The sequence below is a fragment of the Phaethon lepturus genome, unplaced genomic scaffold, assembly GCF_000687285.1.
Source record: "Phaethon lepturus isolate BGI_N335 unplaced genomic scaffold, ASM68728v1 scaffold18162, whole genome shotgun sequence".
Taxonomy (NCBI): Eukaryota; Metazoa; Chordata; class Aves; order Phaethontiformes; family Phaethontidae; genus Phaethon; species Phaethon lepturus.
In genome coordinates, this window is record NW_010522820.1 from 11,196 (window position 1) to 23,249 (window position 12,054).

A 12,054-nucleotide genomic window follows, 5' to 3' on the forward strand; every position below is an offset into this window, starting at 1 on the left:
CCTCCTTGTCTGACATACCTTCTCACCTTTTATTTGCCTAACATCCAGCCCAAGCATCAAGCTTGGCTGTAGATTATCCCCATACAAATATTACACTTTTATTGCAGATAGCACACATGACATAGTGATAATGCTATATTTTATGTTGCATACTGTTAAAGACACGTTTCTTTAAAATAATTATGTTGGAAGTATGTTTGTCATTTAAATTCACATAGCATGTTTACATTGTACTGTTTAATCCACAAAAAAGGAAGATAAATTCTACAGAAACAACATAGTAATGACAACAACTACTGCGCCACGAAGAAGCTTGCTTCCATTTGCTGATAGATTAATTAGTCTTTTACTGCCTTTTGCCTCCTTGCTAAACTAACAGCAGTATCCCAAGGTAATCTTTGTTGGCCCAAGGGTAATTATAAAGAACAAGAATCCTTTGACACCAAAATCTAAGACGATATTATCATTAAAGCCATATAAGACTTGTCTAAATTTTAGTTTTAACAAGCAGTGCTTTCCACTGATGTATTTCCTTTCATAGATTATATAAATTATAATCAGATTTTCATGGAAGTTCTAATACATTATTAAGACTTTGCCAATAAAACACCTAAATAGCAGCCACCAGTCTAGGTGAAATAACTCGGCCCTGCAGGGAAGAAATAGAAACAGTGCTGGATCATTCTAACAAACAATTATGTTTTTATTATAATTGAAGCTGACATGCAGTCCAGTAATAGTTTCCTGTTTTTCAGTTTTAAAACACTTCACCTAAATAAAACCATGTCAAATATGCTTAAGCTATTTATACTGTTCTAGTCACATTAAGTCTGTTAAACTATGCTTTCATAAACATAACTGTTACTGCACAGCAGACAAAACTAATGATGTTGTCTTCTTTACTCAGTTGATGCATACAGACAAGTGCTACCTTTCTACTTGTGTTTTCATTACATAGCAGCGCAAAACCAGTGACTACTGTATAAACCAAGTATAATTTATTCCAGTGTCTGTGAATTAATAGCAGTGGATAGTAAAATGAGTGCCATAATATGAACAAAATATCAAATGTATCAGCTCTAAATTCATTGCCAAGTAAAATGAAGGATACCAGATGCATAGCTCAAACAGCAGCATTAAGGTTACCATTTATTACATCTCTCTGCTCTAAAACAGCTACATGAATATTAGCTTTGTCAGTGGTCAGTAAACTATCTCTCACCAATATTTTATCATCCCAATGGTTCGTCAAAGCTGATTTTTGTTGCTGAGTAGTCAGTTACGTTATTATACCTTTTCGCCAAGGCTTCCAGATGGCCCAGCTTCTCCAGGTAAGCCAGCTGATCCCTGTACAAAAAGTAAACAGACTTTTATTAGTACAGTGTCCATATTAGTTCGTGGTTGGCAGGTCCCCAGCAACCCAGCAGTGGAGCACAGCACATTTCTTCATCCTGGAGAACCACTGGTCTATTTGTATAAGTGCTCCTGTGAGGAAGTGATGACTGCACAAGCTAGCCTGGCTTACAATCCATACAGGAGGATCACTGCATCTAGACATACCAACAGTAAATGGCTACTGCTTGAAAAGAAATGACATTAATTTAATCATCGTACTGTGCTACCACCTAAGGTCTGCCCCTCGTCTCAGTCTTGCAGTGCTAGAAGCTTTAGAAACATACAATTAAAGGTGATAATTGCTCTGCTAGTGCTTCAGTCTGACCACAAATTTCAAGGGGAATAAACTCAGTGGAACAAAGCAAAAGCAGTCAAAACAAGAATTATATTGTATCAGGTGTTGTCAGACTTTTCCCTTTAGATATTGTAGCCCCAAATGCCTTTGAAGTTGGGGATCAGAGCTTGGGAGTCCTTTTAAAAATGAAATAACCCTCTCCTGAGGCTCTCCCACAAATTTCCACTGGATAGAACAAGTACCACCATATGGAATAGGAGATATGAAAGGAAGTAATTTTAAAAAGTTTATTCCGGCTTGCAAATGAATAGAAAAAAAATAATTACAGTGCAAGGCCCCAGTTGAGAAAAGTATGAAACAGTGAGCTTAAGGAAAAAGCAATAGGTGCCCAGAGTACATTGCATGACTGCTCATGAAAGATGGCAGAAACGTATAAGCTCCTAGTGGCATAATACAAAACTGTACCATGTCTGTAATGCTTTAAAAAGCAAAACTTATTTTAAAATGGCAATTCACACATTGGCATCACTATTTCTACATGTGTAGGAATGTACTAGCTTAAGTAGCACTACACTGGCACTTCAGTGAGATTTTTTTTCTAAAAGTGTTACTTCTGAGCTCACTAGACAGCTCATATTCCTTTCAAGAGCCTAGTAGCAGTTTATTCCACAGAAATAGTATCATAGCAGAAAGACAACATTCCAGCCTGAGATCTCTGCCTTTCAAAAAAAACCCAACGCAACATTTTTTTAGCTTTTACCTGTATAACTTCAATAGAGTTCAGCCTCAAGTACTTTAACATAACAGATGCAAAGTAACTAAGGCTTTATGATGGCTCCTTATTTTCTTGGACAGCTAGCTCCTCGAGAAATGTCATTGTTTAAATATATTGCAATAAGCCATTGATACAGCTGCCTTTGAGGCTGACAATACTGGCACAAACTACTTTCTGGAAGAGGCTAAAGAGATAAACAGGCATCTCTATGGCTGCTGAACTGCTGTATTATGTGTGAGAACTTGCGTATTATATGTCAGTTCTGAGACATCTCTTGGCAGCAGCCAAAGGTTTGTTCTGGTGATACTGGCACAAAGGCAATGCCCAGACGTCACTGGCAGGAATGAGGGACTTTTGGCGATCTCTGAGAACGAGAGCTACCACTGCTACCAGTCATGGCCAACAGTGGGCATCAGCACCAGGCAGAAATCTGTGAGACAAAGAATTACCCTGTACTCTTGCTCATCAAGATAAGGGGTGTGGAGGTATGGTTTCAAAAGGCTAAAGACTAATCACTTTGATTCTCTTATTCCCAAAACGACAGAAGATGTAATCAGAGACAAGATGCAACTCAGACCTATTCTGCTTCCCCAGAGACACTCCTGGTCTCCCAGCCAATGCTACCCTGTTTACAGGACTGAAGACACTAATTAGAAAGATCAGTAGCTGTGCCTTGCACCAGCAGTGAACCATTTACTATACAGCCTCTGATCAAGTCCCCTTTTTAATTCAAAAGTATTGTCTTTCTGTGTTGCTCTGGTCTGAAAGAGAAGGGATGACTAGGAAGCAGTGGTTGTGAACGTGCTGTTTTAGTACCCAGCATATTAGGTCTAGTCTACAGCAGCTTCCAGAGCAAGGACAAAAGTTGGCTATTAAGTAGCAAGTTTCCTAGACACAGGTTGCCCCTCAGAAGAAAGTAGTTAAGAGAAGAAAACTTGCATTAAACACAGTAGAAGAAGAAAGTGGATTTTTGTTGATATAAAAGACGGAAAGCAAAACAATAGTCAAGATGACAAGAAGAACTGAAGCCAGTGAAATGGTAAAGGCAACAGGGACTTTAAGAGGAATGAAGAGGAAAGAAGTTTATGACAGGTTAAATAAGTCCTCTTCCACTCCTCCATCCAAAACAGAGGGCAAGTGTCTGAGACTGAGATAAAGCTAGGGCAGGTATGTGCAGAGGCAAGAGAGGGAAAAAAGCTTACTTAAGAATATAATTTTGGTCCTTAAAACAATTAGTAGCATGCAGTGAAGAGAAAACGCAATCAGGGAGCAAAACGTCTTGTTCCATCAGTACATTAACCATAAAGTACTGTTTTCCTTATGGACTTTCTCAAAAATCACATGGCTCCTTAAATCCCAGATGTGGACTGGTTTATTATAGAGACCAGCCACTAAGACTGGATTAAGGTTTCAAGTCTCTCTCCTTCTTATGTAAGAGGATGAACAGAGTCCAAAGCAGGTTTCTTGAGTCAGTGTCTTCCAGCATCCCTTCAATCCTTCAGGGAGCAGTGGTGGATTCCAAAAACCAAATTGTATGTATTAGGCAACAGAAAAGTAAAGAAAAAAAACCCTGAAATATTTTTAAAAAATCATGATGGTTTTAAACCTTATTATAAAAATAGTCATAAACTTTCATTTACAAGGATTTGTGTAAAACTCTCCAGTGACAATAACAGCATTTTAGAAACCTTTTTGACAGGAGTATTTTTACAGAAAATTAATGAGACCAGTTCTCCCAACTAACACATGCCTGAGAAAGACAAAAATATCTTGCCAGGGCATATGCTCTGTGTTAGAAACTGGACTGTAGTTGAGTAATTGAAAACACATTGTATATTTAATTCAAACCCAAGGATGGAGTAATCCATTGAAAAGCTTGGTAGTGAGAAATGAATATTCAGCTGATTCCAAACATTCCTGTGGAAGCAGTTACCTGTCAGGTTGCATACCTATATATAACACGTTCTTCTGTGTTAACCAAAAATTTTCCAATCCAATGTTACTTAGAATTCAACATTTTCAAACATTTTTGTTCAGTATCATTTAATGAGATAACACAGATGATTTTAAAATATTATCTTGCCACGTTAACATTTTTCTATGAACACTTTTTGGTATTTCCAATTAATTTTCATTAAAATTTTCCTGAATCTGTGCTGAATCATTTCACTCCAGATACAGCATTCAGCAATATCATAATCTCTGCCTGCTCATTAAGATTTCCACTTAAACATTTCTTTAAGACCCCATCAAGCTTCATACTTTGTGAAGGACTTTATACGTTTTGGCACAGTACTCAAAAAAACCCAAAATGAACCGACATTTACGTTTGATTTTAACAGATGAAAATTTACTTGAGGATCCTGGAAGATTCAAAGCAACTGCTTATGTTAAAAAGACAACCAAGGGTGAGGGACAGGAGGAGGAGGAAAAGTGGACGCTTTAACAATCAGCTTCTACTGGGTAATGTTTCATACCCAGCTGATAGATAGAAAAATACCTCTACAACTCATAATACAATAAAAATGAAGTTCTCAGAAATAAATATGAATCTAAGCTCAGTTTTGCTAGTCAGACATAATGGTACTTACAAATATTTTTAAACCAATGCATCTGGACCCTGGTATCACAGGCAGTAATACTGCACCTGTACATGCATGCTTCTAACAGATGTGACCCAGATTAGGCCTGGACGAAAATTAGGAAGAAAGCATGATAAAGGGTTTACACTGGCTGCTATTCGGGCTTCATATCATCTGCAGTCGAACAAAAGGTAGTTGATCTGTGAGAAAGAAGGTGCCATGGACAGCTGATACCTGCTCTGGAATAAAAAGCCCTGCTAGTAATAGATTTCTGGGTGAATTTGTATCAGATTAGTGCTTTTGTGCAACTCCGGTTTTGATATGACCAAAAATAGTATATTGCTGAACCACAGACAGGCTTTTGAAACCCAAGACTTTCAGTAGAGCCTTTGTGTAGAACATTTGCTTACTACTGTACCAGTACCAGGTATGAACTCAATGGAGCAGCTGTTAGTATCCTGCACTTAGAGGTAAGAGTAACCTGAGTTTTAAAGAAAGCCCTGTGTCTAGACCACTGGGAAACAGGAACAATTTTAAAGGATGTATTTTCTCAGAGATAGGAGAAACTCTAGTAATTTGGGTTATTTGAAAAGCTAAATAAAGAATATAAAGCAAGCTGATGCCAGTTTGCTTACAGTTTACTGTAAAAATTGAACTGTAAGTTCAATTACTTAATTAGTTACTTTTGAATGCCTTAGTGAGTAATACCTCATTTGCCCTCTAATGGCACTTTAGTTTGAATTATGAAAACGCACGAGTAGACTAGAAAATGGCCCCATATCAGACCTTGGCATCTGAGGAGCTCTTGGCTGACAGCTGTGCAAAACGCTGTATGTATGCCACAAAGTCATCCTGGCTTTTGGTTGTGTGGTCCTTTTTTATTATTCAAGCTGGTGGTTCTACCTCTAAACTTTAGAAACTATTTCCCACCTCATAACCACAATACTAAAAATGTTACAAAGTGACCATAAGATCTGTAGCTGCTTTACCCAGGATTGCATTGGAAGGTGTGGTATTTGAAAGGCAGATGCTGTTTTCTTCTTTTTGACACTGAGATCTGGCCATTTGACAGCCAGATCATCGGCGTTTTCTGTCTGTTGAGAAAGTTAATCGGTAGTCAACCAGAGGCGATAATCTGAGTGCAAATCTGTGCTTTGTTACTGCCAGTGGAGGAGGTGAGTGAAAGCAGAGACGTACCACATTTGTACCTCACAGCTAGTATTTCACTCAATTTTTTTAAAGGACTCCAAACTGCAACTACCTGAATATTTGAAAGGCAAAGTATACTGGCACCATTGCTTTAATCTACAGCAGTTTTAGGAAAGAAATAAATGGGTTAAATTTTGCTTCCAGTAACACCAGTGTAAAGTAGGGTAATTCTGTTTGATAGTGTTATGCAGAGAAACACACACATTTAAAGGAAGCTAGCTTACAAAATGGCAGCAGGATGTACCCACTGGCAAAACCTTGGAAGCCAAATTGCAGATGCCATGTGCAGATACTATTCATCTACATTTTTCTTCCCAAACCACTATGGTACATGAAATACATCAGTTAAATTCAGACAGAGAGTAAAAGTGACAAACAGTGAAAAGACTGGATGTGTGCTGATACCTACACCATTACTGAGTAAGTTTAATGCATGCTGGGGCAACTTATCCTTGATTACTGCTAAAAGAGCCTTAAACATTCTCATATTTTAGTACTGCAAAATCACTTGGGCATGCAAATAAGTATGGATATAAAGCTACAGATTGGCTGGTGGGAAAACACCACCACAGCTGCAAAATAACTACTTATCAGTCAAAATCTGGCTCCCTGGAAAGGCTAAATTCCTCTCTTGGTCAGGGAAAGAGCAGAGGACTGGTACACTTTTCTTATGTTCTACCAGATCTGCAAAGGTTCCATTTGTATGTGAATCTTTTAAATGACCGTGAGAAAAGGCAGCCTGAGGTCAGTACTACAGTGGCAGTCAGGACATGGTTCCCTCGCTGGGAAGGATACTGCATTTTACACAGTCTACTTGCCCTAAGCAGCTTGGTGATGATATGAAGTGAATTGGGTGACACAAACTCCATCCAAATCCGCAGTATTTTCACTTTTCAAGTGACTATCAGAATAATGACATTTATAGAAGTTCTTAGTTTTAATTGTCAAGTTCACACTAGTAGCTTTTTGTAATCTGTGCAAAGAAAACAAATATTATTCTGAAGGTAGATCTTACTCTAGAGAGTCATATCTTGGCTAAACTGAATTAAGATAAAAGTTATTTACAATTATGCATCTAACTAGTGGCTTTTTTCCCTTGGATAACTAATATCACATGGAACGGATTATCCTTCTCTTTGAACATGATATAGGGAGTGTTGACCGACTTAAGGTGTTAGTCCTAACTTGCAAAACCATAAAGGTTGTGGGTATTCTGTGGGGTAGCATGGCAGCTGAAACTAGCTGATGAAGTGCATTACTAGCAAAAAGTCCTTCAAGAAAAATGAGCAACAGCTTGAAAAAGCTAACCTCCAGATATTGTACCCTGTTTCTCCACTCTTCTTGAGAGAAAAAGCTAGCAGCAATGATAATATATCAGTTCATCTGGGGTAAAAACAAGAAGCACAGACACAAAAATATCATTATTATTATTCACTGTAAGATCTTTATAGAATTCACATTAATCTGTATCCAACAGGTTCCTGAAAGCAGCTGAACTAGTTCATTCCTCTGAAGTCCTTGGCAATGCCCCACGCATTCACCAGTCTTTGAATTAAAAAAAAAAAAAAGGTTTTCCTCAACTGACTTTTCTTTTGGCCTATGGCTTACAATTCTCTTTTGCCTACCCCCAAAGCCCAGACTTTTCATGATAGTTCAAAAAATTCTTTCTATTGAACACCCTGAAAATATCAGTTAAAGCCCATTTAATCTTTTCTTCAAGCAAAAGGAATTGCAGCGTCCACTCTCCATGAATTAAGCATCCCTGGTGCCTAATCCAGCCAAATCTTACCTATGCAGGAGGTGTGGTAATTGCTTTATGGGAATTCTTCTCAAAAGCAACTCAACCCCTAGGCACATGGCCTGACTGCAGTGTTTTCTTGCCTTTCTACAGGCTCACCATTTTCTGCTGTTTGACATCCTGAATATCAGGGTTTTTTTCTTTGCTCAACTGTAACTTTCTATTCTTTTTAGCTTTTGGTGACAGGGGAGGGGAAGCACTTCTTATTTCAGCTTGGTTTCTCTTCTGCTGTTTCAAAACATTTCTTATTTGAAACTGGGCAAACTTGCTGACATGTAACTTTTCTGGATCTTTGAAGATTATTTTTCCAGGATTTGTGTTCATGAACTCTGCTTATTTTAGTTTGTCCTTTTAACACCAGTTGTACATGCTGCAGCTCGCAGTTCCACCCTTGTATTCTGTCTCAATATATGCAAAAATGTCAGTGATTTCTAATTCAGAAGTGTACGGGCCAAGGGCTGAATTTCTGTAATGGAGCTAGCAAGGAGAAATTGGAATTAATTTGCACTTAGTTATTCAGTGTGACCCAGTCTGGGTAAACACTAGCATTACCAAACAGTAACATAATCCTGACAAGCAACTATTTTAAGTTCAGATGAGTTCAATTTTGTGCCATAAATTTGAGAAATGAATCGTTTTCTTAAATCATCCCTGACACTTTAACACAGACAGGTCATTTGTATGAGATGTTTGAAGCTGATTTCAAATATTTGCTATCCATCACTGGAGAACATCAGATCTAAGCATACAAAATCCAGTTGCACATGTCAGCAAAGTGAGATTTTCCTCCCCCCCAACCATAAGGGCAATTTTCTCAGTAGCTGTAGTGGTTGTTTCCTTTGGCATGACTTCCAAAAGATTTTCTCTCACCAGCAGTGTAAATTTGCTCTGCCTTCTGTCCTTTACTTCGCACTATCTTAACCAAACCCTCTTCAGTTGAACCTGATGTCCTTTGCTGCAAGATAGTCAGTTAACTGCAGGACCATCTGCTGCATGTCCTTTGCTGCAAGATAGGACAACAACTCCTAACACAGTTTTGGTAGCCAGAGAAACAGTTTTTGTGTAGGACTCAGTTAAGGAGTAGCATCTGAGGTTTAATCTTAGGCACATTCCTGATCTAGTATTAAAATGTGTGTCATTTTAAGCTTATGACCACAGTAAACATTTTGTAAATTTAGTCTACTCACTTTCCACACTGGACAAACATCCAGAAATACTTTGGCAGAAATGTGCTCCAGAGAGTCAGCAGCTTCATGTGACCTAAGAAATGTTGGACAATAGAGCTTCTAGCCTATTGACAAAGCTGTATTTCAGCACATACCCCATCTTACTAGATCAAATAACCAAGCATTATGGTTCAATCTCCTGCTGTTGAAACTTCCCTCCTTGTGCACAGCTGCCATTTTCTAAGCAGATATTAAGCAGGACTTGACCTGGAAAAGCTGCTACAGAAAAGCAATAACTACTTTGGCACCTCAGGCAGCAGTGACAGATGCATTAGTCAAAGACAGAAGATAGATGATATCAAGAAAAGTAAGAAAATGGCAAGAAACAGAAGAAAAATATTGGTGCAACCCTTTGATATCAATAGCAGACACTCACATGTGCTTCATGTCATAATTTGCTATGAAATCAACATTTACAGGATATATTATTGCAAAATCACTTCTTCTGACAGCTTATTCAGGAAATGCACTAGTTTTCTTTTGGGGAACTGCAATACTGTGATAGATTCCCCACTGCTAAAAAACTGCTGTTGTATATTTCAGCCATGGGCTTAAAAGTATACGTCATATTCTGTAATTTGAAGAACTTGGTCAATAAAGATCATTAAACAACAACAATAGATGAGCCAAAGCTGGGGGTGGTGCAGCACTAAGAAACCATACACACAGAATTTTATTAGACATTGGACTTCCTATAAACTTTCTAGTAACTTCGTTTTCCCTTTGCCTTTATTATTAAATAAATTATACAGTAGTTGCACATTGTTTAATGCTATTTGTACAAATCCTCTTTGTATTTGGTGTCACCGAGCATCTGGTAACACAAACTTCACAAGGCATCAATAAGGACAGATGCTTTACTACATACTGTCTTTTGGGGTCCATCACAAAATCTGTCACAGGAGCTAGTAGCATTTGTACTTTGCTCCTGTACTTCGTATTTTGTTTTTCATCTTTTCTGTTTGTGTGTGGCATGTTTGATTCCAGAGATGTCCTGGAGCCAGCATGTATGCCACCAGAGCCAATATTGAATAGCAGAGAGTAGATTTATCTGTGAATTAAGAAGTTTGGATTCTCTCTGCACACCGAAGAAAAATTATTCGTTACAAACAGAAGCTGGTGAGAAGCCAGAAGCAAAAACTGCATCCAAAGTGTACAGAAGTGAATATTTTGCATCAGGTGTCACATCTGGAAACCCATCTGCATATAAAAAAATCATCCTCTGCGTGCTAGTACTTTTCAATTCACTTAGGAAAAGCTTAACTGTTACAGATTACAGTGGTGAATAAAATGAAGGGAGGGGATTTTGAAAGGTCTTCCTGTGAGTTCTGCTGAGTGTGTTTGAAAGGCTGTATCCTGCTCTTGGTATTTTACCGTTGGCCTTAACCAGAATATAACATATATTATCCCCCTAAAGACTATGTAGTGGGTGTTAGTCCTCTGCTGCCAGATAATACAAAGGTAATATAATAGTGTCAAGGGCCTATGAAGCTCATTTGATTAAAATGCATGTACCGGAAGCAGAAGACATTCGACAATTCACAAGTAAAAATAAAGACTGTTTATCAATAGCTTATAAATGACTTCAATTCTCAGGTATCTCATGTCATCCTTTGTCATGTGCAAATTCTCCAAACAGCAAGTGTGGGAAATGGTAATTAATGATGGGCCATAATTATCTTTCTTTATAACACTGTAAAAGGGCTGCAACATCCCCTTTTTTGGCACAAAGAATATTTTTATTATTTCATTCTTGCATCTTGTCCCTGACAGTTAGGTAGCTAGTATGATTATTTTACTAATCATCACTGCAACAAATAGTCATTGACTATATATCTGAACTAGTGAATATCACATCTGTATTAGAATGGAGCTCATTTAGTGGTGAATGATCCTATGTTCATACCAAATATCCAAGTTGTGGAAAATGTGTGCACTGAATCGAAGTTTGCTGAGGAGCAAAACAAAGCCCATGACAAATCCAGAAACTTAAGGTTAAGTTACTTAAGTAACAAGCTTCTGTGACTGTTTCACGTACTGTTATTAATGTACTGACATAAGATTGAGCTTAGCTTTGTCTTTTGTTGAGGATTTTGCTGTGTGTGGCACTGTACAGAGAGTAAATGCTGTCAATTTTCCCTAACACATTACAGGCTGAAAAACAGAATTTATGTGTAATAAAAGCTTCATTCTGCACACTGTTGGAAAGAAAAAAAAAAAGCAAGCGTAATGTTGTCAGAGAAATGCTGGTTATATGGACAGAAGATTATATTACTGTGTCCCCACACAGAGTAATTTCTGCATCTCTATAAAAACAACATAGGTGTTATGATGTCCTGCCCATTCTCCTCTACTGTGACATCCTCATTCCCTGGTACTCTTCCACATTTGCCCTAACCTTTCAGCAATATAAAAAAAAAATGAGATATGCTGGCTGACTTTTAAGTGGACCTTACGGTGTTATATGGCATTATCAGCTCCTGCCTAAGCAGATACTTTGACTGAGAGTCCAGCTTCTCAGTTCCTTTCCCTGGAGCAGAGTCTTCAGAGTGCACAGAGGAGCTGGACTTAACTTACAAGCAGTTCTGAAAACTTCAGCAGTGACCAACCATTTGATGAGCTGTCTGGGGTATGTCCACTTGATATTTTGCAGACAATGGGGACCTCACTCTGATTGCTGTCTGTAGTACAGCACTGAGCCCAAACCAGCGTATGGTATCTCTCCTTGGCATACGTTAACTCAAGAAACAAAACCAATTTAGTCATGTTCTACA

At 38.1% G+C, this 12,054-nt stretch overlaps 1 protein-coding gene across 1 annotated transcript in view; it reads right to left on the minus strand.

Annotated features, from left to right (window-relative positions):
- The window catches only part of LOC104616807 (collagen alpha-1(XXIV) chain-like), a gene marked incomplete at its 3' end in the record, with an annotated part of 100,016 nt that overhangs the window by 10,951 nt on the left and 77,011 nt on the right, over nt 1-12,054 (minus strand). The window contains exons 27-28 of the mRNA XM_010281947.1: nt 11,858-12,019; nt 1,294-1,347 (exon numbers count right to left, since the gene is read on the minus strand). Of these exons, the coding sequence (XP_010280249.1) occupies nt 1,294-1,347; nt 11,858-12,019 (216 nt within the window). The remainder of the gene's footprint in view (nt 1-1,293; nt 1,348-11,857; nt 12,020-12,054) is intronic.